The sequence below is a fragment of the Excalfactoria chinensis genome, chromosome 12 (assembly GCF_039878825.1).
Source record: "Excalfactoria chinensis isolate bCotChi1 chromosome 12, bCotChi1.hap2, whole genome shotgun sequence".
NCBI classification, from domain to species: domain Eukaryota; kingdom Metazoa; phylum Chordata; class Aves; order Galliformes; family Phasianidae; genus Excalfactoria; species Excalfactoria chinensis.
Genome location: NC_092836.1, coordinates 4,922,205 through 4,950,025, shown reverse-complemented (window position 1 = coordinate 4,950,025; position 27,821 = coordinate 4,922,205). Strand labels below are relative to the sequence as shown.

The window sequence follows — 27,821 nt, the reverse complement described above, 5'->3', positions numbered from 1 at the left end:
TGACACAAATGCTCACACAGTATTCATGTTTCCAACCAAAGAGTTCCCATAAGGTTGCATCCTGTCTTCCAAACAAACATTTCTGCATCTGCTGTTGCAGCAGCCAGAAGCGTGGCATGTTCAAAATCCCAATCACTATTTTAACAAGTGAACCAGCACTGAACACCTTTAACTTGTCTGGGGTAAAATGTGACTATGACTCTCAAACACACAACCAATTTGAGAGGAACCATAGGAGGAACATATTCCAAAAGAAGATGAGTGACTTCAAGCCCTGATAATGAAACTGAAAACAGCTAATGAAATCAAAAGCATAACCTTTCATATGTACAGGTAAAGGAACATGCTGACACAGTTGGAGTGAATCATGTAACACAGTGAATTCTTTGTCAAGCAACAGAGGTCACATCCATATGGAGATTAAGGTCCTCTGGAATAACTAGTGTAAGTGACCTTAGATCAGACACAAACACTGAGACCATGGAACAAAACATTAAATCTTAGCAGTCGATAAATCAAAACAGCTGAGACCAAAGTAAGTGCTGCATGTGAAGGAAGGAAGAGGGAAAAGTTGCTGCAGATGAAAAGAAAGGTGGATGAAGAATGACCTGGAAGCAAAAACAAATTAAAGCATGAAGCTGTCTACCTGCTGGAGTGATATGCTGAAGCTAATCAATAAGGATTGCCTTTCAGTCAGCCAGTGATATTCATCCCAGTTCAAGCACACATACCGCTTGTACAAACTCAACCTAAGAGCGTAAACTTCATTAAGTACCTTGGTGTAGAGTGGTGCTTATATTTCCTGCAGGAAACTTCCCAGTGTGTACCCATTTAAGGTGAGGCATGAAAAAATATGTAAGGGGAAGATGTGTAGAGATCACATACTATAAGATCACATCTGGTAGTAAAAGAGCACTGCTGTGTGCTGTTACATGAGCATGCATGCATGCTATTATGTATGGACAAGCCTTTTTCATGTTTGTTTCTTCCTTCACAAGTTTATCATGGGAGAATGGGAAAAAGAATGGAAGTACTTTTAACATTATCATAAACAAGAAAGAAAGAAATGAAGGAAAGAAAAAAGTTTGTCTTGTGCTTGCAACAAAATAAATGTGGGGGATTAGGCCTTGTGCCCTTCTGAGCATTCCTTCACCATCTGAAATATCAAATGACTGCTTGTGGGCTTAGCTGCATAAAACAAATGTTTGTAATCTACTTAATGCCAGAGGTATTTCTGACTCAGTTCAAGGTCATTCATCAGACAAGAATGATATTTGTTTAGAGAACACAAAAGAGTAATTCTCAGCTAAGACACGAGCCTCTGCAGATTAAGAAAATAGCAGTTGCCAGAAAACAGAGCAGATGTTGGAGAGAAAAGCATTTTTTTCATCTCAAGCAAAAATTAAATTTTTATAGTCATGCCCAAGTATAACAAGTAAAATGGAAGAGAGCAAGTAAGGGAACCTGCACTCTCTTGCATTTCAGTGCAGTACGGTTCAAATACACAATGCACAAAGAGCTCACCCTTTTTACCTTTTCTAAACGTAAAGCTGAGTCTCCCTTCTTTAATTACCTTTTCTGTGACTGCGAAGGAACAGGACTGTGCCTGAATTCGGCAGTCAAAGGTAAACGAACAAGTAATTACTCATTAGTGAACCCTCATTTGATAATCTGCTCAAGAAAGATCCAAGAATAACTGGCCATTAAACACCACAGTTTATGAAAGTTTTTCTGGTGCCATTTCCTGTTCAACAGCCTTAATTTAAAAGCCTGAATTTGGCAGTGAAGCCCTTCCATTAATTGCTCTGTGTTTATTACAACCACGTAGCAATATTTGCTGCTACTAGAAGAATCTTCTCTTTCAAAAACAAGGCCAGTGAATAACACAGAGAATTTGAGTGATACATTTCATTGCTGAAGTGGAATGAAATTTTCATGTGATAGGCAAACCAGTAAATGGAATTTCGAGGCACACTGAAAGCAATCAGATCGGTTAATGCACTGGGCACAGGGCCATCAGCTCCTCAGCTGGTCTTTAATCCCTGGAAAAGCCTCTATGCCTTGATCACCACTGATTAATTATTTTCAGAGTTTGCTTCATTTTAGATCAGGTTTTATATAGCTGTAATGGTTACCTTGGGTTTATTCTGATGGAGTAGACAAGAAAAGCATTGCAGCAGTCCAACTGTAAGATCCAGCTGCCAGTTAAGCAATAACAGGTCATAAAACTAAATTGCACAAATGCATTTTTAATTCTGAGTGACGTGAGGACTTATAAATGGCTTCAGCAAGTGCATACTATCCAGTGCATACTGGAACAGCTAATTGAACTTAAGCTGTTTTAACTATTATATCCATAAGGGCAGCATTTAAGTGAGCTTTCCAGAATGCTGACAGACTTTTTCAGACAATACTATATATTTTTTTCCTCTATGGAAAAAAAGTAACACTGCAGAGTACCCACCATTTAGTGCCAAACTGTAACAGTAAAAACAAACAAAACAAAAATAACACATAAAATATAGTCACAGTCAAATAAAGAATCAGAGACTGATCACAGTCCCCCTTCACACTGTAACTCGTGATCCTGAATTGTTTAGTATTATCCTGAATTAATGGTAAAATGATAATTTAAAAGAAGGGCAGGATTCAGATGTTGTAAAGGTCCATAGATTTCTTATGTCATGCTGGTGGCTCTTTTTCCTAGTTTTACCCTGACAATATGGCCTTCATGGCCAAAAAGGCCAATGGCATTCTGGGGTGCATTAAAAAGAGCATGGCCAGCAGGTTGAGGGAGGTGATCCTCCCCCTCTACTCTGCCCTGGTAAGGCCTCATCTGGAATACTGTGTCCAGTTCTGGGCTCCACAGTACAAAAAAGACAGGGATCTCTTGCAAAGAGTCCAGCAGAGGGCCACAAAGATGGTGAAGGGCCTGGAGCATCTCCCCTATGAAGAAAGGCTAGGTGAACTGGGTCTGTTCAGCCTTGAGAAAAGAAGACTAAGAGGGGAGCTGATCCAGGTCTATAAATATCTAAGATGTGGGGTTAGCAGGAACATTTGTCACAATAGGGCAGGTTGCAGAAAGAATGTAGTGAAATTATCTTTTCAGAGCATCCCAGGTAGTTTGTCAGATTTGACAAACTTAAATTCTAACTAGAAAACAACAGACTGCCTCACCTGGTGAATTTTCCCTTGACCTTAATGAGACTATCAGCAAATGCAGAGATGAATTAGATTAGTCATTAAGGAAGCAAAGCATAAAAAACGAGCCATGGGAAAGGTCAGAGCAATGAGGGTGAATGAAGAAGAGCACGTGCCCTGTCACAATCACTGCAGATGTGAAGGAAATAACCAGGGGAGAGAAGCAGATGTTTCTGTTAAAACTGTGCAAATTTGACGGCTGCTTTCAAGGATAATGGAGCAAGCATAGGTGGCAGGAGAGAGCATGCCATTAACTCACACAGTGCTACATAGTCTCCCCCAAGAGCCATTGACTTTAACAGAAATGTTGCACCATCTCCCCAGCCAGAAAAGGACTAAAGGTGACCTGGCACAGTTGTCATTAGTTCCACAATTCTTCCACAAGGGTGGTCCTCTGATCACTTTAATGAGGCTTCTCCTCTTGTAGTGCGCTCGTTACAAAAGGGAAACTTCTCGAATGTTTATCCTGATCACAATCTCAAGAAAAATAGTAAAATCAGCAGTTACACGCCTTATTTCTCTTACCTTCTAAATCTGTGTTGATTTTAACTCATTAGGAAAAAAAAGTTACTGCTTATAGTGATTGATTTTTTCTTAATCTTAAAACACACACTGCCTTGCTTGCAAAATAAATTACCAGAATTGTAGCTATCTCCACAAATTCATGAACATAGACAACATACCTTCTGGTACTTCTTATAATTCAGCATCCCACAGGAGACAGAGTGGGAAGGACCGAGAGGCGCTGTGATAGTTTTTCTACAGAGCAGTGGCAGCTCCATGAAAGCAGGTATTTCTGCAAAACCAGGGTTCTGGGAATCCACACAAAGGTCAGTTTAATCACTCGTGAATCAGTGACAACTGCATTAGCACCACTGTCAATAGTGATCTGTGATGCCCTCCACAGTCAACACAGCTCACTTGCACAGTGGCTGGATGGCTCATGGAAAAAGACCTCTCCTCCACTAACACCTTTTCATCTGTTGTTTCCAGAGTTCCACAGGACAGCGAGTGTGGTTGAAGCATCCTGCTCACACTGGTTTTCCACTCGCCTTTAAATATGAACAACTTTACTACCTCTTCCTGCTAATGTGTCTCCAGTGCCCATAGCAGAAGACTCGTGTCTGACAGCATCATTGCTGCCCAGCAGGTAGTTCTCAGCAGCAGTGAAACTGGCCCAAATCCATTGTTTTTACCCAATCAGCTCAATACAAGAAAACAGCAGAAATTCTGTCCCCCATCCAGATAAGAAGGAAGGAGACAGCCAGAAAGAAAACCACAGCCACAGCAATTTTTCTCAGGTAGACATGTACTTAGTAACACCACAATCTTCAACTAATTTCACACTAACCAGCTATCTGAAGGCACTACCAATCACTACCCAGCAAATCTGGATTAAAAATGATGACTTTGAGGTAAAAGGCTGTGTATCTCATTACTAATCCATTGAGGCCTCCTGTTCTCTTGTGATTGCATCTTGTAATTATTTACAAGTGCTTCTTTTGAGCACAGGAATTTACAAGTCTTTCTTTGCAGGCACTATACGCCTTCGGAGTACGTAAAACTGGCCATTTGAGATCAAGCAATATAATTATCTTATTTGTTTCTTCACTACCATTTCTGAGAAGAGAACCCTCAATTGTCAGCAAACTGACAGGCCTGGCCAGACAAGTTTAAATTCTACCTTGACAAGCAGAATATCCAAGGAAAATAATTCAGACACACGGACTGCCAAGCTGTAACTTCTTTAATGAAACAGTCTAGCTTTTTTGTTTTTTTTTTACTATAAGAACACTTCCATTTCTCTGTTAATAAAAAACCCTGAGTTTTGCCTGAAAAAAAAGACCACAAAATTTTATTCTTAGGCAGAAAGCATGGCAACATTCAGCATAAAATTGCTGAGAAATAAATGGATTTTCAAGTCCTCTTGTCACTTTATATATAATCTATTGCCTGCAAGTTTCTTGTTTGAATACTTCTAACAGTCATTCAGTTTATACTCATGCATTACCTAAGAAATAAGAAGAAATTTTAACTGAGTTCTCCAACTTGCTTCTGAGAATGTAAATGAGGCAGCACAGAAGTTAAGGAACAAATTTCCTTTCTGGATAAAGGCTGAGCAAGAATCAAAAGAGGATAAAGACTGAAGAGATTCTAGAATGACTACAAAATAGTCATGGTTTTAAAACAATAAAATACAGAAAAAGATACATTTTGCTGGCTGTGATAAGAAGGATGCATCTAGGATGAGTATTTTTCTTCCTTGTGAAATTGGTGGCAGATCAACAGATGGCCTGAGGTTATCGTAAATATGTACGCTGTGGAAGTCACCCCTAGCTGCAAAGGTATCTGTCTTCCACAATGTAACCTGAAAATAGTTCACTTCCAAACAGGAAAGCAGTTTCCCAGTATCAATGGTGTTCCAAGCAACCTGTGCTCTGAGAATCTAGAAAAATAACAATGCATCTTGAATCACAACAAGATGTGAGGTGGCTAAATGACATTTCAGCTTCACATTTCCCCAGGATCTGTTTTTCATTCTAACACCTTCTAAAGACTAGATCTGAACAAGACAAACCTCACAAAGATGTAAGCAAAGGCAATACCTCCAAGTATTAAGAGCACAACTCTAAGGAAGATACTATCCACAAAGATGGACCCAGAGTCACGTGTTCTGCACTACCCAGGTATGTGATGCTCAAAGCAAGGTGTCAAAGTGACTCCTCTGTTGCCTCTACATGGAGCCCAGCTGAGCCACTGCAGTGTTTTGGTGATCTCAGTTAGAAGATGACTCCTGTCAAAAAAGCTTGGAAAAGATTTCATGTATGGCTTCCAAACTGATCACAACAGTCAGGCATCTGAAGGACTGTAATTTAGTGTAAACTTAATTCCCTTTCTGAGATTTAAGTACAAGAACCTCAAAGATAAACAGAAAAATCTCAGACCCACAACTCCTTCTCATGAGCTACGAAACACAGCCCTTCCTCCTCCCCTTGAAATCCATTCAGAGAGTGAGCTGGGGGGTACTTTTGTTTCCTAGGTGCCCCAGCTTCACATTTGCTCTTTAACATTAAGCATTCAGAGCACTGAATGGCTGCGTACAGGTAACTTTTACAATAAAATGAACAACAGGGTGTGTCAAGGAAGAACTCGGTTACCTCCCTACTGAGAACCATCCCATTTTTTCAGTTTATACTAATTAAATTTTGCTAACTATTGGACATGAAACAGAACACATTATTTGGCAACAAACTTGACAGTTACTTTCAATGGACTAGAAAATACAGCATCATTTATCTCCTGCAGGAATGTGCTCTGTACACTACAATTGAAAGGTACGGTCTCTTGAAAATCGTAAGTCAATTTTCCTTTCTTTTTTAACTTAAGAATAGACACATTCTATCCAAAATTTTGTAATACATATATATGAAAAACACTGAAGTTGGGTAAGAAAGATTTCTATTTTTTTTTCCAGTGTTCCCATCAGCTTAAACATAAGAATTTATTTTTTTTTTAATAAACTTTTTTTTTTTTAACATGTCTATCAAATTACAATACAAATCTCAATAGAGAGGAAAATTCTTTATCAAGACCATCTAAGGATGAAAATACTACGGTGACAAATGACATACTTGTGCACAAGACACACAGGCCATTTATGCAGGCCTCCTGTTAGAAGTGGAAAACATCTTTGCAAGACCATGGAACACTGGAAGTCTTGTGTTAAAAATGTTGAAGAAAACCATTAGCACAGAATGATCAGTTTCCAGTTATAGGCAGACAGAAAATGTACTCTAGATTCCCTCAGCAAGCAATCACACCTTGAGTGTAAAAGGAAATACAACATGGTTTACATCTTACCTCCACCAGTACTGAACCAAGACAGGCAATTAGGCAAAACGACACTGGACTTTGTGAGACCATTTGTTTTTTGTTTACTATACAGTACGATCTAATAGAGACTCTGCAGAAACAAAATCCTTTCCTGGAGGTCCTGGCTTTGCTCATAACTCATTACCCTAGAGACAAGAGATATCACTGATGTTATTTTAATCCGCTAAGCTGCCTTTGCTCAGCTATATAGTAAGTCTTACAAAACTGTTGAGTAAAAAGAAAAAAATCTCTCCCCTGGCAAGACGACCTTGAACTTGAAAGTTTGATTCTACAGCAAGTCAGTCTACTGCAAAATGATTGGTCATAATATACAGCACAATAATGCCTCATATTTTCAAATCTTCAGTTTTGATGAACAGTGTCGGTGCACAGGCAATAATCCTCGTCACCAATAATTACTGTTTCACGGCAGCTACCCCAAAAATTCTCACCAATTAACTAATTTCATTTTGAGAATCCTGGAAACAAAAGAGAAATACCGATGTCTCCAAAGCACAGCCAGTAGTTAACACATATCTTTGTTCTATCTGAAGGAGCTGCTGTCAAATGGATTGCTTAAGAGTGTATCTGAAGTGGTTCTATAGAATACTTCAAGGATGTACTGCAGAAACTTCTGCAAGTATTAATTCTTGGGGTACTGTTAAGATCTGTACAAATGAGAAATACTTCTCCATGGCCAGAAGTGCCAATCTGATGTAAGTGCTATTTCTAGATGGCCAACGTTTTAAGGGCTAAAAGAACGTTGAGAATTGCAATTGCAACTAAAAATAAAAATAAAGCAATTCTTGACTTTTTCAGCAATACGTGCTAAATATTTTATAAGGGATCCTGGAGCTCTGAAAGGTTTAAGACAGTGTGTTAGAATATTGAACTAATAAGCTCCTTCAGTAAGTCTCTAAATAAGTATAGTTAAACACTACCTAGTTTATTTTAATTATTTAACACAGAGACTGAAGGAGGTTAATGTGACCCAGTGGACTTGTTTATGTTGAAAACTATTGCCTCTCCTTACTCAAAAATCTGCATGCTGAGCTGCATCATAGCACACGGAGCTACAAGGGAGCAATACAGGATAGAGGTTTACAGCTGCTTGCTAATGTCCAAATGATAGCATTTATACCAAGGCAGTGACTGCATGAAGGCACAGGTAATAGGCAAGTCAGGCCCATTGACTTTGTTGACATCACTAGAAAAGGTAACACGCGTACATCAGGTGAATACTTCAGAATAGCCTGGATGATGGAGGATTTTCTTGTTAAAATTTAGTTTTATATATCTATGAATCCCCACTTAATATGCAGCTTACAAATCATAACCACTGACTAGCTGACTCTCTTTAGACCACGGATGGTGCACCACTTTGATCTTCAACATTCCCTTCCAGTTAAGATAGTGGAGAAAGCAGCCTTCAGTGAGTCACTGAAAATCACGAGGAAAACAAAAAGAAAAGAATACTTGCATTCAAAAAGCCCAAAGGATAAACATTCAACAAAAGGAAAACAGAAGGGAAAAGAGGCCTCACTAGAGACGAAACAAAGAAAGGCCAGTTCTAAGCACTACCAGCTAAGGTCCAGTGTACTCAAGCAAGAAGATTAATAGCTTGAATAAGTGATAAAGGATTTGAGTTTCATTTTTAACTGGGTAACAAGTTTCATAAAAGAAACCTTGTTCAAGAGCATCCATTTCCATTTGTCCTCAAGAATGCAAACACAAGATGTTGCTTATGTCCCTTCTCATACATGAACTGCAAAACTGTAAGCATCATCCTCAGCATGATGTGTCAAGGAAAAATGTGGCTGTTTTAGAGTTTGGAGTCATCATTTCTTATTCTTCAAACCAATACTTACGCGGCAAACATTAAAGATAAAGGAATAAGCCATGGAAAGCAGAAGTCACGAGATTCTTAAAAAACCAGTTGATAAAAGGAATCAGTTTGGAGCTACCTGCAATAAAGGTGTTTAGATACATTCAGAAGGGAATAAATAATGGACATTTTGCACGCAGTTTCACAGAAACACCCAGCTGTGCTAGTGCAATCCTATTAGCAAATCAATGCTGAACTGCAGCTTTGTGTCATTCTAGCCTCGAAGATCAAGTGACTTAAACTGCCCAAATGCCGGGTAAGCGCTGTCATTGCAGCACTGGGGTCTGCACCCTTTGCATTCAGGCTCTCCCACCACCACTATCACCTTCCCTATGGGTTTAAGCAACGAGGGCAGTGACTCTGCTTTGTTTCCACCACAACTCTGTCTCCTTCAGTGAAAGGCTCAGCAACTTTAAACCCTTTCTCAGATTAAAGTGCCTAAATTTCAAAGCTGCTGCATTTCAAGCATTTAAATAAGCTGGTTTTGGTACCTTGGACAAAAATTACCACTCTCACTGAAAACAAGATTTTCAAACAATACTGAGGTAAACTGATCCAAAAGCCTCCAGACGAAATCAACACTACCTTTAATCACCTAAAATGTTAGTAATGTAGGAATCAGTGGGGCAGAAACAAAGAGAGACGCTTATCCATACAAGAAGAACACTTACAAATGATTATCGATTCACATGTTTTATCTGAGAATAAACCCAGAGGTACCAGAGCCTTTTTCCTCCCAGTCCCAGATAAAAATAGCACACTTAAGTTTTAATTTTGTTGGCTTATTTTTCCTTTTCTGCAGGATTTTCATTACTGCTTTCCTTTAGAGCTCCCCCAAGACTCAGCTATGTGCCCGGAGAGCTTTTAAAGGAAAAGAGCTTACTTGCCTGTCATCTCTTTCCAGCCTATCTCAGCTCTAATTACAAGGTGAAGATTAAAAAGACAAATTAGTTTTATCATCGCATCCTTGGCCTTTTGGAAGGGAAAAACAAAACAAAACAAAAAGCAGTGTAGCTTTCCAATCTCAGATGAATTGTTGAAGTCAGCAGCTTGTATGCTGGGTGGGTGGGGGTGAAAGAAAAGATGAAATCCGATTTATTAAAAAAAAAACCCAAAAAATAAAAATTCACTACAAAGCTTACATGCCTTGTGGCAGTCTTGCTGGAGTACAAAGCTGTACAGCATGCAGGTGACATAATTAGGTCACTGGGGGCAAGGTTTCTTAGAACTATCACATAAATAAATCTATAAAACTTCTCAAATTAGACTTCTCCCAGGTTTCAAAGGTAGATGTTTCCTTTTCGCTGCCATGGCTCAAAACAGTGACTCTGCAAGAAACTTGGTGTAAGTCCTCCCTGGCAGCACAAGCACTGCAGTTACACATTCTGGCTGGCTAAACAGTTGCTTTTCATCACTATTCCACTCTCTGCTTGAAATTACTTAGGGGACATTGCTAAATACATTTTAGAACTTTGATGCTGAACACAAAACAAGATTAAAGTGGTGCAATAGGCAAGTTGCCATTGGTGTTTCCCTGTCACTTCAGGATGAGGAGTGACATTGCTCATGTAATACAAGTGGATAATAAGGGTTAGACTTTGTAGGTAGGAATTTCAGAAGTGACCAAAGGGTGACTCATGAGCACTGAAATCAATGACCTTTACTGCTCAGTATTATAAAAAAAATAAAGGTGGTGCAAATTAGACACTAAATTCAAGTCTGGGAGGGACAGACCTCAGTGTTGAGATGATGGTCCACACTCACACAACAGCTACAGCTCACAACTATAAGCAGCTGCCCATAAGCACCATTATTGACTATTATAAGCTAATGCAATACCTGTTCATCCTCCTCTATCACCACAGGCTGATTGGAATTGCCACAGAGACAGACAACCTTGTAGCTGGCACATCTCTCAGTAGCAGTGGCATAAAAGACAGTATCCAAATCATCATTGTCTTTTCTCATCAGAAGAAACCAAATTTATGACATTAAACAAGTCAAATCCCACTTCAGAAGGGGCCACCTCTGAGCAGGTGCCATAACCTACCTCACTTCCAGAAACTCTACAACACTGAAGATCACTGTTTGGTTGGAACTGGCCCAGCAGGTTCAAAAATTTATCAGGGATTCAGTGACATCTGGAGGCACTGTGAAATTACACGCCTTGCCTTTTTTAGGAACTTTTAGTCCTTCTGGGATAAGAGACGTTCAAAATGCAAGATGCGCACACAGTTCTCATTTTGGAAAGCACTGTAAATTGGCTCACTAAACACAGTCAGACTCAGACACCTCTTGTTCTCTGCAACAGTCACAATTCCATTTCCTTCATAATTAATTCAAAACACACTGGACTACTGGATTGACAAGTATTGTAATACACAAGAGCAAACTGAAAGGGAACAGACTAAAGAGAAGGAAGAAATAACTTGCTCAGGACAAAAAACAGAACTGTTCTTGTTGCTCATTGCTAATCCCTATACTTGGGAACAAGACACCAGCATCAAGACCTATTTAATACCAGTCCTTAAACATGATTATTGTAGCTACATTAATAACTTCATGACTGTATTATGTCATTTTCCAATGAATGTATGGGAAAGAATCCTAGTGTTTATCTGTGTTGTACCCTTAAAACTCTCAAATTCCTTTTTAACTGCCCAACTTCAAAATGATTATTTCATGGGTCTTCTAGCTAGAACTGCTCTTCTCTCTGCGGATCTTTCATCATCCTTCACCTTGGGCATACGCAGCATTATGCCTAAAGGGCCAGTCACAGAGTTAGATTAACAGTGCTAACCAGTTACCTTCTCTTTGTGACACAATTAACCCTAATATCTCCTTATTTTTAAGAAAACATACAAACAAACAAACATCCATCAATGAGACTTTTCCTTTGGTCTTTTATGCTAACCAGATCCACCCAACTGTTCTTCCAGATCCATACACTGAATTGATCCTATTTCCACACCACAACACCATACATTCAGCCATTGCACATTGCTTGTACTGATAAAGTTAGGTTTGTGTCACTATGTTTGCAAGGAAATAGCCAAAATCTTGTTTCAGCCTCAGACTGAAGGCCAAACAAGGTCAAGCCTATTTCTGCTTTAAGTTTGAGTTTTTCCCCATATGACTTTCCTGTATTGTCTCCACATGCTTCCCTAGCACCATCATTAGGACCCTGTAGCTGGAATTAAGCCTTTCCTATGTAACCAAAAGGAATTACTGTGTAATTACCATTAACTCTCCAGTCACTGCATGTCACTGATAGAGCACTTACAGGACCTGATGCTCTTTTCTGACCTCCTTCACACTTGCATCAACATCTTTACCCACTTGATACCATACTCAGCTCCTCCACTCAATGAAAGTATTTTCCCCTAAACTTTATGCAAGCAAGAATGACGTGCTCGGACACACATCCTGTTGTCTTTCAGCACAGTATTTATTAAGCAATCATGACTAAAAGTATCTACATAAAATCTCTAGTTGCAAGTGACCAGAAGTCAAAGAATAAGAAAGCTCTCGTTCTGCTGATCGAAGCTCAGTCTCCACTTAGATACCCAAAAATGCCATCATCATTAACATTTTTCTTTTTGTGGGACTTTCTCACTCGGCAGAGGGAAACTTACCTATTCAAATCTCTCTTCTCATACTGTACAGGCTGTGCCCACAAACAGCTAGAAAACAACGCAGTGAACTGCCCACACTTCCATCCCAATGACTGTTAGCGAGCTGGATCTCATTTAAATGCTGGCACAAACATAAAATATTGCAAGTCCAAGCATAAAATCACAGCATTTTCTTCAGAAACGTGTTATGTTACAAAGGCGCGGCGCTACAAAAAGTGTTGTCACAAATTTTAAGTGACATAATTTAAATGTTAAGTAGCCTCAAAAATTAAGAGACCGCTTCAAGTAGCATGAAAATATGTGGGATTGCTCAAGGTTAAATCTAATTACAAAGCTTGCTAAGATGAAGACAGTTTTTTAAGTAGTGGGAAATTAAATTATTTGTCCAAACTATCTGGCAGTAAATACCTGCCTGTTATAATTGCTGTTGATTCAGCCTAATAAATATTGGAAGGGAAATGCTCATGTTCTGCATCAGTTTCCTTTCCATGTAAAGCTCTGCCCGATGTCCAGTGGGTTGGTGTGGTCACTGCTGCAGCCTGCACCACATCAGGCACACCAGTAGATGAATGGCTCACTGGCCAATTCAGTCCCACTAGGGCTGGTACAGAAGAATGCATTCTTAGGCACTGGGAGGAGACTGAAAACCAAGCTGTACCTCTGCCGGGTACAGAAAGGAAAACAACAGAAGATTAAGTAAGAAGAAAGTCACATGAAAGCTGGAGGAATATTCCTACTTGGATGGTCCCAGGAACCAGTCAAAGAAAAATAAAATTAAAATAAAATATAAAATAAAATAATAAAATAAAATAAAATAAAATAAAATAAAATAAAATAAAATAAAATAAAATAAAATAAAATAAAATAAAATAAAATAAAATAAAATAAAATAAAATAAAATAAAATAAAATAAAATAAAATAAAATAAAATAAAATAAAACAAAACAAGAATGAATATATGGGCACGTTCTGCTGCTGCCACCCGGTGGGAAGGTTGAGTAAAAAGCACTTCAGTAGATCAGTGGGTATCGAGGGCTGTGCCTGAGTCACGAGCAGGCTGATATTTATGCTGTACCTCTGCTGACAGTGCTTTCCAAGACAGATTTTTTCAGAGAAAGCAAACTAAAACTGAAGGAGAACCACTGCAAGTGTCTGCACTTTCCATGCAAGAGAGTCACTCTGCTGCTTTGGCTCATTACTGGTGTCTGTGAAATCACTCCATGGACCTAATCCACTTCAGTCTCACAGCTCTTTATCTCTGGTGTGAGCTGTTGATTTTTGGTGGTCCTCTGTGGAGCCAGGAGTTGAACTCGATGATCCTTGTGGCTCCTTTCCAACTCAGGATATTCTAAGATCCCCTAAGATGCTGGAGTTGACACAGAGATGGTTGAACAGAGCTTTGTCAAATGCGGGATCTCAACTTACACTATTCCAACATTCAACTCTTTAAATTTACAGGTTTTGCTGTAGCTAAAATTGAAGCTCACCACATATTCTGTTACACACACCTGAAGAAGCCTACTCACTGCAAATCTGCAGCAATGGGGATCTAAATGCCTTGGTAAATTTGGTCTTAAAAGTCCATACCTGCCTTGTCCATACCTACTTGGGAGCTGGCAATACAGATGTTCAGGGTAAAACCAAGAACTCAGATACTCTGTTATTCACTTAGCATCTCCTCATAGATAACAGAGGGCCTCTGAACTGGTAAATAATAACACAACATTTTCATTATCAACATTTTACTTCTGGATGATAAAGCAGAGGCGATGACGACAATTTAAAGTCAACTCAAGTTGTTGCGGTACAGTCTACAGGGCAATTATTGAAGAAGATAAATTTCTGATGTTTAAGGATTCTCCAGCAAAACCTATAGGCAAGAGTTCCTCCAACAAATCAAGCAGAATGGGAGGGAAGTGGGGGGAAGTGGACTACCTTGTGACAATGAGAGATGAAGAAGATAAGCCTCTCCTCAGCAGCCCAGCTGCACAAGCAACACTGTTTTGTGAGATGCTGCTCAGACTGACTCTCATTCACCTCTATGTCTATTTTTTCATGTCTCCATATTCCCAGTAGAATGACTACAAGCAAAATTATCAGTGACTCTACAGCACCAAACTGCAGTATGTAGAGCTCTGTCAAGCAGCAGTAGTGGTGTGTGAGTTAAAGAATGGGATGAAGCTTTCCACTTGGTGCCATGAGAGGCAGCAGGTGAACTGCATAACAACAAACACCATCCACCAGCACTGACATCCAAATACACCATCAGCAGAACGAAAGAATCAACGTTCACATTTCATCTGAGCAAGACACCAACCCTGGGATCCTCTCAGTACTTCATTTCAGAAGCATTAATATAAGACACCAGCAAACAGATGTCCTTGATTTGCCACCATACCAAAACACAAGAAGCCTTCCTTCCTTCCTTCCTTCCTTCCTTCCTTTCTTTCCTTCTCTCTCTCTTTCTTTCTCTCTTTCTTTCTCTCTCTCTTTCTTTCTCTCTCTCTTTCTTTCTCTCTCTTTCTTTCTCTCTCTCTTTCTTTCTCTCTCTCTTTCTTTCTCTCTCTCTTTCTTTCTCTCTCTCTTTCTTTCTCTCTCTCTTTCTTTCTCTCTCTCTTTCTTCTTTTTTTTTTTTTTCTTTTTTGCATGAATTTTAATACTAAAGCCCCAGTGATATCCACACCCATACAAACATTACACAGAAAAACACTTGCATAGCATGTAAGATGAAGAATGACCTCTGCCTTTGCACACTGCTGTTAGGTTACTGCTCAGCTCAACTATTTTAAACTCTTAACAGTTGTTTGGCTACGGGACAGCAGAATTAACCAAAGATGTCAATACATTATTTGATCTTTGATTCAAGTCAAGAGGATGTAATCATTAGCACAGACCTATTTATCTTCCTCTCATTTCATCATCCTGTAATTTAAATGATTTCTGGATTTCATTTGGCTTATCAAGTTCTCAACAACATCATGAGATCCTGTCTCCATAGAAAATGATTTCTGCCTTTCTTCTTCCTTGAAAACTGTCATGTCCTGTTCACTCCATCAATCAGCCTGACATTATCTTCCTTCCACAGTGTGGCAAGCTTAAGTTATCAGATTTATGCAAAAAATAACAAGTAGTTCTCATTGCCCCAGAGATCACTTCGCAATTGGATGTTGTTCTTTAAACAGAGTTATTCCTATTGAAGTACAGGGTTTATTCCTGTGTATTTCATCCTCTCTTCTATTTATATTCATCTATTCATTGCTTAATTCTTTATTTACAGCGTGTTACAACATCAATGACTGTTTCTAAGAAGCTACTACTTACTGAGTTTTGATCAGATACGGAAAAATAGTTACAGAGGAAAAAAATAGGACGACAAGCATTAAAGAAATCCATTAACACAAAACAGAATCAAGATCTGCAACACACACTCACTCCATGTAAGCCAGTAAAGCCCATCTATCAACACACAGGTTCTCAATACACAGCATCACCCAGATAACTCCAAGGACCATCATCTTCCTTCCATGTTTCTCACCCTGTGGCGTGTGCCCAATAAAGACAAAAAGCACCCTCTGTTGTTGTTTTTTTCTTGTAAGCCTGTGAATTCATTCTCAACTACCAAGCAGCCTCTCTGCTGTTACAAGGCAAATTATGTCTCACCCAAAATAGTTAATTGTTTTGTAGGAAGCAGAATGTTAGACATTCTCTCTCAGCACTTGTGCGACCCATTTGGTGTGCAGTGATGTTATGATCTCTTCACCTCAGAGGGAAGGACTCCACTTTTCTCCCCCATACCCATATGCAAGTAGCAAACCAGTCCTCGGTGAACATGCTAATAAGAGCAGTAACAATTAGCAATATCTCATCACGACCATCTGCTGAGACTGCCACAAAAATGCCATCTTTCCATTGCGTGTCTCCTGACTGAATTCATCATTTCACAACATTCAGTTTTTCTTTGGTCAAGAAATGACCTTGCTATTACTATTTATTACTTAATGGATCTCGGTCTGAAAGCCCACATCATAGTCTATAATAAAATATAGCAAGCAGAACTTCACCCACTTTAAAAGCAGAGCATTTAGCATTCAAGGCAAAATGTTAATAATAATTCAAAAGTGCCATTTCTTTGTGTGAACTTTTGACCAGCTTAGCTAATGGATTCAGGACTAAGAAGTATTGAAAATAATTCTGAGAGAGAGCTTGCCAGACACTTGTCAGCTTTCAAATGTTTTTCACTGTAGCTGGCCAGAACAGTGCAATGATGTTATTTAAGTGCCATACTCTGTTGTTTGCATAAATAAAACTCTGTAAGTACTAGCCCAGCTGCCAAGTCCCAGACAAGTCAATCTAAATACAACTCCTGGCACCATTTTGCAACTAAGTCCAATTTGTTCCTAAGACCTGGAGACATTCACCAAGCACACGTGTGTTTTAGCCCCCCATCTGTTAAATGAGAGTGATCATACTTCGCATGCAAAGCGCCTCACATTCCTCTGACAAACACCTTGCATCCCTTCGATTGCAGCGAGCCTGGCTGAGGAACTCCAGCACACCGCTGTTTATTTACACTGAAGCACTTGGGACAAAGACCTTTCTTTTTTTGTTGAAAGACAATACAAAAGAATAATTGGAAAGAATTTGAAAAGAAAAATGAATATATATATATATATAATATTTATTATAAATATATATTATATATATATATATCACTGTATCCAGTCTACAGCATATTCAGGCCTTAATTCTGATCCATAGTTCACTTAGCCCAAATCCCTAGATACTGAGGAAGGGCTGAAAAGTTAGGAACATGCTTTCTGTGCTCACTGTTGGGTTAGATTTGTTCCTTGAAAGAGGACACGTTCTCACAGCAAGGCCTCTTTTCTCTCCAGCTTGGTAGAAACCACCTGCAATACAGCCTGGATGTTTCTTGACTTTAACATAGCACAATTATTTGTCAGTTGTAGACTAATTATTCCCATTCTGTGTCTGGGGACTATGGAATCCCTTGTAGAAAATGGCATTTTGCTGAGGACAGCAATTTCACTTCATTTCTAAAAACTGGTGACACAAAGTTGTGGATCAGCACGATTTTAATTCTTTAACTCCAGCAGGATGCACCCAGACAATACTTTGAGGACCTTTTTACTACATTCCAACTGTTTTAGATGAGAAATTTTATATGATTTCAGTTTGGGGTATTTGTTTGCAGTTGGAAGAACACCAACACCCGCTGAAAGGACTGAATAGACAGAAATCATTAGCATAAACACAGCTTGGGCCAGACACTCAAACTGCTGGCGTGATTTATGCCAACAGACATAATTTGCGCTCTGTTCAAATTATATCCTGACTTGATTTTCATACTTTCAGTAAATGTTATTTTTTTACAGATAATCTAGAAATACCTAAGAATAGGAGTAAACATCACAGTCAATACAGATATCTTTCTGTTTGGCTTTCTTTGAAGAGAACACCTCTCCACGATAGTAAGTCATGAAAGTGCAGTCACCAATCCTTCCTCTGGCTGACCAATTATTTACTGCCTCTCATTAAATAACAATAATAATAATAATGTGCCTGTGCAATTATTGCTTATTCATGAAATGAGATAATATGCTTCCTTAATTTTCAGAGTCTTAATACACGTTTTATTCTACCAGGAGCAGACTGTGCAAAGGACATCACTGGGACAAGAGCAGGGAATGTGTCAGAAAGCCTTGATATTCTCAAATTGTTTTGTCCAGGGGATGTTATTACATTTCTGTTTTCCCTGGACATGCATGCTTTCATAATCTTTTTCAAGAGATATTATCTTTCATTGTGCTATGCATTTTGGATCAAGAAGAGCACTGGATCCAACCTGGAACTTTACAGTGGCCATAGTTACAAATGAGGAGCTTGCATGCTGTCCTTCTTTTCCCTTTGCAATGTTAGCTGCTGACCACCACTTGTGCTGGAGCCAAGCATGCAGTTGCCACCCCAGGCCCTCTGTACTCTCACCTTTATGACCCATCCAGTGACGAACCAGAGGCACTGTGAAGGAGAAAGGTCAGCATGGTCCTCATTCACATCTATTTCATGCTACATAGAAAAAAATCTCCCAAAGAGAAAAGGAAATAAAGAAAAAAAGGATACAGAGAGCAGAAGAGATATTCTTTTCACTCAGCCTGAAAATAGGATGCATGGGAAAGACAACCTCGATACATTTAAATTCCATTCATTTGTGCTAATAAGGCATCAACAGCCAACATGAAACCCAGTCAGTTACAGACAACACCTTACAAATACCTGTTAAGACAGCCATGATCTGTTACACACCAATCATGATGTTCCACCCCCGAGGTATAACACTGAGCTACTTTGCAACCATTTGTCACTGCGCAAAAATAAATACATCAATTAATTTTTAAAAAGACAGTGAAAGAAAGCTGTTGGTTCTGAAATACTCACTACATCTTTAGATGCTCCTTTAAGGAGACTCAGGTGCAAAACTAATGGGATGACTGTAATCAAGAAGGTATAAGCAGTAAATAAAAGCTCAGAGTAAGAGCCTGCCACGTGTTTATCTGATCATCATCTCTTAGCCAGATAAGTAAAAAAGACAGTGACCATCACTGGACTGTAAGTCACATAGATGACTTCCATCAGAGAAACAAAAGTGGAAATAAAGAAAGGGGAAAAAAAAATAAAGGCAGGGCAAACAGTAAGAAATAGAAATGTTGATCCTTGAATTTTCTGCTCATAACTTCTGCTATTGTCAGGGTACCATTACTGATTGCCTCCCTGGTAGATAATGAATGTCAGGTGTAGCATCAGTTCGTGTGCTGACACGTAGCATGTTCAGTCTGATGAGGAGAGATCACCCTGCTGAACCCTACAAGGCATCTTTAACCACCTGATTTAGAATCTGTTGTCTTCCAGCAATGGTCATTCTCCTGAAAGAACATGGCCAAACACTGAAGAACAGACCACTGCAGCAAAGGAATAGAGGCAGCAATTTAAATATTAGGGTTTTTTTTAAAGAAAATCTCTCACAATTAAACATTCTTTTGTTTCCAAGATGAGATGTTTGCTCCAAAATGTCCTTGACACCAGACTCAGTCACACCACAAACTTCTAAATGTAAACCAAGCAGCAGCTCTTTTGCGGGGTAAAATAACCACACTTGGCATGAGAACAGAGCTGAGATCTTTACGTGGTCTTAGTGGACAAGGTGCAGGCGAGGCCAAACATGACAACTGATTTCCTGCTTTTAAGTACTTGACTTTTTAAAGCCTGTGCAGTCACTCACTTGGAATGGAACTCTCCAGTAGCACAAGGCCTTACAATTACATTAAAATTGGACTTGAAATCTCAGACAGGCTCTGTGCTGCTATTACAACTAATGCGATTGTAAGGCTGTGACAACGCAACCCATGCAGTAAGCACAGGCATGTCGATCAATAGCTGAACAGACCCTAAAGCAATTTCCATCCCTCAAAATGGCAGTGATTTGCAAAACACTGAATGATGAATTCAGTAAGAATTTTATTAACGCTCAAGTGTTAATAAAATCATAAGTACAAAGTCTAACTTTTCTTTGGGGACCAAGCACCATATGACATATCTGGAGCAGGCTGGAAACTAAATCACAGGAGAAACACAAACTCCCTGTTCAGTTTGGTCAGGACTTCCATCTTAAACCTGTCTTTCAATCAATTCAGAGAAAGGAATTCAATGCAAGCCCTTTACATTTCCATCTATTGCCTTCATCACTCAAATATCAACCTTCCCAAGGACTCAGCATGTTGACCTCCATGTAAATCCATAGCACAGCTTCTGAGGAGAGCATGTCCCACTTTCCACTGCATCACTATGCTCAAGTAAACACTGAGATCAAGGTGCTTTCCATCCTATTTGCAGATTTCTACTTCTTTCTCCCAACACTGGTACAAGCACACACACATCAAATATAGCACTTTTTCGTAATGTAAGTTCTAAGTTTGGGGAAGGAAGGTGAAAAAGAAAAGGGAAGAAAGAAAGAAAGAAAGAAAGAAAAAGAGCAAACAAAGCATGCTTGGTTAGAATGGCAGACAATGGAACGTAAAGATCACCATTTCTACACATAGCAACTATATAAAAAACAATGCCGATAGTATTTTCACAAGTTTTTCCCAGAAGTTTTAGAATAGGGTCACCCTGACATTGCTGGAAACAGCTTGGTTTTGGCCTCCTGCTTCACATCAATACAATGGACTTTCCATTGTTTGGTTAAGTGAGATTCAACCTTCCTAAAAAAATCTCTCTCCTTTTTGCTATATATGACTGCTTCTGTTTCTGTAGCATGATGAAGTGCAATACACATAAGTACACATTCTTCACTTCATGAGTAATTTTTTCCCCATAATTACCTGGGATAAATTTTTTTCGTATACGATCACATTCCGCTCAGCTAAAGCAGACACTCAGGCTACGTTTTACCCATTAAAAGACTAAATTAACGCTGAATGTCTCTTTGCTGGTAGCCTCTATGCACACACATGGATTCTGAAAAAGACTATCATACAGCAAGTTCTCAATGTTATTTACAACTCCTTCTTCACCCCTCCACCCCAAATAAAGGTTCAGTTCTTCCTCTTTCGTTTTCCCCCTCAAAAATACACCAGCAAACATCATGCAGAAAACTCCATCCCATTTTGTCTTTAAGGAATCCTATTGCTCAACTGAATTGCTTTCCCTACCCTATTACTTGAGATTACAGCCAGGGCTGTATATTGTAGCTTACCCTATATTTAGAAACTGGATAATAAAACACATAAATAACACACTGAATAAAACATTAAGACATAAAAGGAGTTAAACAGCACAAAAGGCTACAGCTTATTGTGCACTAAACACATCTGACCTGCTGAAATACAAAAGACACATAACTCTAATTAGTAAAATGCACCATTGTGACTTAAATCACGAGACACCAAGTGTGCTGTCTGTCCACAGCTGTGCAACAGAGCCCTTTCCACAGCCTTGCAGGGCCCTCTGGTGGAACTGGGAACCAAGTCCCTAGTAATCCAACAGCACTGTTAGAATGAACAGTATCTCAGCCCAAAAATAAGAGGACAATCATTTCACTTTTTTAGCTTGAAAGCAGAAATATTTCTAACATAAAGTTGCATCTTCCATATAGCCTTCAAATTAAAGTAGATTAAGACATGGAGCCAATGTAAAAGTTTTCCTATTTGAATCTACTGAGGACACAATTCTACTCACAAAGCCCTTAAAGCTGTGAAAAGCTGCAGCTGACCAAGTAACAAGCAGACTGTTTCTATGACAAACAAGTGACTCGGATAGTCCCACTGGTAGGCTAGATCAGAAAACAATTAAAGACAGGCAGAAAATCAGAAACAGACACATTCTAAAGAGACTCTGCCTTCCCTAACCAACAGCAAGGGAAGAACAGCAGCATCAGAGAGGAGAGCCTTTGTTTTCTGCATCAAGGCCACAACTACAAAACTCAGATGATGAACTGAGTCCCATGCATCAGCATCATCCAGTTCAAGCATCAGTCAGAAGGGCACAATGGAAAATGATTATGGAAGCCCAGAAAATTATCTCAGATCCCTGTGCAGACCCTGTACAGTGCAATCAACAAACAAGCCCATCTTTTACACACAATGGAAACGCCTGGTCCCCTGAACACCAGCCAAGACAGCAACCTGGTTGCAGGAGATCGCATCTAAGATGCCAAGCAGCAAATTAGATTTTCTGCTGCATTTCACTAAGCAAAGAGGCAGAGTTTTCAACACTTCAGGCTGCTGTTAATTCCCTTATGAATCCACTTCCCAATCTCCACGGTCTTGCACATTTGACTTGTCACTGCAATTTTCAACAAGACTCCCAGTGAACCTCTGATAACCTTGTAAATTAATCCATCTGCAGAGCAATGGGAAATAAACTCTGTGAAGTTACTACTCATTCTTCCAGTTGGCAAGAAGACCAAGCTGTCCCAGTGAACTCAAACAGAGTGATTTATCCCTATGCTCTGCATCATCCTGTATCTGTGGGAAGCAAGCAGACTATTAGGGCAGAACTCTTCACTTGAAATCACAAAGAAAAGAGAAAGTGAACCAAGTGAGACAGTTCAGAGACAAGTTTGGCCCTACAGATGTGTATTAAGCAAATAGTTTCCAAGAGTATTAATAATGGCCTCTCCAAAAACTGGAACCTTCAGCAAGCAGAAGGAGGCTGAAAGTATTTCAGGTAGGAATCATCACATAAAAATAAAATGCAGCAGCCTCAAAAAAAGCCAAGATGTATTGGTTAATCATGATAGAAATTGTTCAGCTGGTTATACCAATTAATGGTCTATAAGTCCAGCCTATAAGTGAGGTGACCTGAGGAAGTATCTGTTCAATGTTTCACCATTTGTGGATCCTGACTTACAACAGTGAGGACGAAACAAATCTTCTCTGGTACTAAATGAACATTGCTTCATTCAGCACAGCATGGAATTGATAGTTAGACTGGTCTCAGTTAGGAACTCTGAGAGCTTGAAATACTGCCTCATTTTAAATAGCTGTAGTAAGGTTGGTGCTCAGCCATTGTCAGTGCAAAAGACAAGCTCTTCAAAAGGGCACTTCACAGCAGTGAAGATAGATGAATTTTCTGTATTGTCTTCTCTCCACAGATGTAGAGGGAGCCTGCTGAAATAATCTGCATAAGCAGAATCTTCAGGGATCTAATGGTAATGAGAAGGAACACCTCTCCTCTACCTTTTGCCTAGTTAATTCTGTCAGTCAAAACAATTGCACCGTTCAAATGAAAAATAGGTTGAGGTCTTCAAGCTGGGTTCGAGATCCAAACTTCCTCAAAGCAACGGCAGAATTGGCTTGCTAGATTGAACAAGGCTCTTTCTCCACTAAGAATTATTTGATGGCAGCAAATATATTGCAGAACAAAAGAATAGGCCTGCCTTGTCCTACACTTTATTACAGTGATGAGGCCCTTTTTGTCAAAGGGACCGTTCAATGCCCTTGTCTTTCACTTTTCAGCAACAGGATGGTTTCTGGGTCCTTAAAGATCTAGCCTCTGTTCCTGTCTGAATATTATGGAGACAGCTGTCAAATGTCATTCTTTCGAGTGCCATCTAAAACAACCAAAGTCAATATGTGTCTTTTCCAGGATTAGACTCCTTAAAAACGGCAGTATTTTGAAAAGAAAAAGAAGTCAATCCCATTTTTCAGCTTAAATTCTATTGTCTGCCCTTGGCTAACAAACTTTCCTGGATGTCATGAGTAAGCACTTTTTCTAAAAGAAACCAAATACACAGACTGAAACACGGGGCTTTTCAGGATTGAATAACACATGCTTAAAAACAAGCTCCTTTTAAAGTATCACAAGCTAGTTACCTTGTGTCTCTCAAACAGCAGGTATTTCCCACCTTACTATGTACCTACTGGCTTACAGCCGCTTGATCTACGGAACACAGGACAAAAGCCTTGCCAAACCCAACGCTTGAACTCATCCCTCTACCACAATAACATGCTCCAGCATATTTTACTTTAAAAAACATTGAAGTTGTCTATTAACCAGGAAAAAAAATGCACCTCCTGTTAATTTACATTAACCAGATGAGGTTTATTACTTGCTTTCTATGAAATGAGCTGCACTAAAAGAAAATTATTTGCTTTCAGACACAAATCAAGAAGCTGCAAGACACTGTTTTGCTCGCATATCCAATTACATCACAGATCTGATCATACCTCAATACATTGTATTGAACTGCCAAAGAAAGATGATGCTGGGAAACACAGGCCCCATCATGAGGGCCTTCCAAATGCTCTGTGATGCCATGCACCAGATAAGAGAATCAAAAATGGGGTGAATTGCAACTGGAACATAGAATCAATTTGGGTGTATACACTGTATTTCAGTGTATGTATGAGAGAAGATCATATCAGGGGAAGAATACACACCAAGAGACTGAAAAGGTGAGAAAAAGCTCCAGCCTCAAGGCAGTCTGTTTGAAGAAGAAAGAGCTCTATAATCTGACCATACTATTATGCAGAACCTTTCTTTAGCCTACCAGAGTAAGCGCTGTAAGAAAATTTGCTCAACAGTTGAGAACCTCAATTGTGTTTTACAATCCTTCTTTGATAAAGGGAAAAAAAATCTTTAGTGCCAGTTAAAAGAATGCAGTCAAGCATTCCGAAATGTTATGTTAAAAGACTGCCAAAATTTACATGACACATAATGAGCATTCATCATATGAGCCCACAACAGGGGATCACTGCTGCCTTATTACATGTATTTCCCTTAGGTACACATGCAAAGTGCATCTTAACAAGACAAAAAATAACATTTCTCTTTGCAAGACTCTTCCATGAATGACAAAAGGAATTTCAATGGTTTAATCAGCTCCAAGATGTGCTGATAAGCAACAGTTCTTTATAGGAAGGGTCAAGATTGCCTAATTAAGTTAGCATTTTATGTAGACCCTTCTCTTCAGCGAAGTGATTTAGTCGGTTACCATAACAGCTACCTGTAAAATGGTAATCTTGTATTCATGGGAAAACCTTGCAGGCTTTTGCTGAAACTTCTCTATTTCTCCATGACCCATGACCACATCATCTGGCAAACACACAGTACCATGGAACCCAGAAGTTGTTGATGAGGCAAGGTATTCTGTGCAGTTCTTAGATAGACGCATTGCTAACATGCCGTGGGCACGTACACAGAGACAGCAGCTGTATGCAGGTCAAATTTAGAGGCATGTGCCAGGTTTTTTTGGCACGCACATGAGGGTCCTTCAGTTCCTACCTAGACAACCACCAGCAGCAGCCAGGAAAGAGATCGATAGGTTGTCTCATCTGCAGGATGAGCACTCTAACAAATGTATCCTCTCTTCCTAGCACTGAGCTGAAGTGTATGTTAACGTTGCACGCAGACCTAGGAGAACATGACTCAGAGTTATGAACGTTTCATATGGATTAATGGCAATACACCTGATTTAAGAATGCGACTACATCGCAAACAGGAAGCCTTGCAGAAATCCCCAGGCCAGCATGACTCTGACTACAGTTCTGAGAGCTCACTTTTCTCATCATGAGGGTGCAGCCAGGATTCTGAGCTAAAAGCAGAACTCACTGGTACTACCACGTTAACTTTATGTTTCTTGCTTCTGGGATCAAAGTTGATACCGGGCATTAGCACTGGTACATCTATGTATCTTTCTGCAGTGAGGCTGGGGTCTCTGCACAGCCCCAGCACAAACACATTGCTTCCAAGATCCAGTCAAGGATCAATTCACAAAGCCAACCCAATTAGTTCTAAGCTGTTTCTGCCATATATAATGAGATACTTACACTGTTCTGGGTAGATGTATCTCGCTAGAATTTAAATGCTTTCCTTTAAATGCAATTATTTTTGCTTTAATCTGCAGGAAAAAAAACGGAGCATGCCACAAGATGAACTAAACCACAGTCCATATCTGTGTTACTCTGTGAAAGAACTGGCTCACACAGTCTCAGAGCTTTGATCTATCACTCACCAAAGCCAAGGATATCAATATAAAGTCTCCTAGTAAGTACTGGATGAGGAGGGAGAAGATAAAGATACATTTCAGAGTTGTTAAACAAACAAACAAACAAACATCCTGAAGTCCTGGCAGTCATGAAGCTCACCAGAAAATTTTTGGAGGGATTTCACTGCATGAAATTGCTCGAAACTCCATGAAATTTTACAGCAACACGTTTTGTTGCTGCTGTATTTTTAACCCATTGCATTGTAAGATGCTGTCAACAGCCTCATCAGTTATCCACTGCTAAGAAGTGGGCTTTAACATTCTGCAAGTGGTATTAATTGGTCTCGGACGCACATAATGAGTTCAAAAACTCCTACCTGTATGTCCCCGGGGATGGTGGTTAGAGGCGGACAGCAATTTACAGCAGACCATTAACACATAGACCAGAAAGAGCCAGTCAGATAGAAGCATTGATTTGGCACAGAATCTCATCCTGGAGGCAGAAAAGGAAGAAGATGAGTGAAAGAACAATGCAAGTAGGGAATAACATAAAAGCAATGCTGAGAAGGAAACGCTGTGGAGATACTGAAGAATAACAAATAAGGCAGCACTGGCAAAAATCACTTTCACAGTTTGGCTGAAATCAATTCATTTTTTAAGTATGTTTTACCAACTGAAGAAATGGCTACCACACATCAGGTTATCACATGTACAGTTATTATAACACCACACAACTGCAGTACATCTTGAGCGGTTTTGTTTTTTCATTAAGGTCCATCCACACAGCTTAAATATGTATTTTGATAAGGCGTGCCACTACTTCTAAACCGCACTTGCCTGGAAATCATAGAAACACCACAGAACAACGTCATCTGTATTTAATACCTCTTTGGGTGTATTTGCTAAAGGCACCAACACTCAGGTAGGCACGCATATAAGCTGGCTGGATCTCTCAAGTACAGATTACCTGCTGGCTTTCCTGGACATCACTAGGTTTGCTAAGGGTTAAACAGTCACAAAACCATCACCTCAGCCAAATATGCCAGGACTCATCATTATGCTGCTGGTGTTAGAAACTAGTTCAGAAAACAGTTGCTCAACAGAAGGCAGATGCTGTTAGTCTTATTTATGCGAGTGATAGAAATACGGCCACAAATCCCCAGTAATTTTGCTGCAAATATCTACAATTAAATCCTTCAATAGCTTATGTTATGCCATTCATCATATAGAAAGTTAATCTGATCATTTTCTTAAACCCAATTACGATGATTTATTACTCGTGCAATACATAAATGTGCGTTATGCACTTGAGCTCCTAGATGTAACATTCCCCACTTCCAGAAAATGCTGTAAGCAGGAATACATCAAATTAATTAAAGGCAAATCATAGATTTGCATAAACTGAACTAAATACTGCTTTCATAGCAGCGATGTTAGTCTGCAGTTAATCGGCATGCTGGGATTTGGACAAGCCTATCACAAGCATTTTTATTTGCACCAAAAAGTCCTTAGAGAACTTTTCCCTGCAGATTCTAGTTCTGATTCCTCTAGGTGCTTTCTGAATACTTTTTTACATCTATCTTTCTAATACCTGAAACTGTTCAACCAATCAGATCCTTCAAGTGCTGAACAGCCTGATAATTTCCAAATAAGCAAATGCAATTAAAACACAGGCAGGTGAAGGTCCTGTTTTAAATCCAGCAACCATCTGCCAGTGAAACTAAAA

At 39.4% G+C, this 27,821-nt stretch overlaps 1 protein-coding gene across 1 annotated transcript in view; it reads right to left on the bottom strand.

Annotated features, from left to right (window-relative positions):
* Positions 1-27,821, bottom strand: part of TAFA4 (TAFA chemokine like family member 4) — a 67,287-nt gene that overhangs the window by 16,634 nt on the left and 22,832 nt on the right. Inside the window, exon 3 of the mRNA XM_072347347.1 lies at positions 26,473-26,588. Coding sequence (XP_072203448.1) covers positions 26,473-26,588 — 116 coding nt within the window. The remainder of the gene's footprint in view (positions 1-26,472; positions 26,589-27,821) is intronic.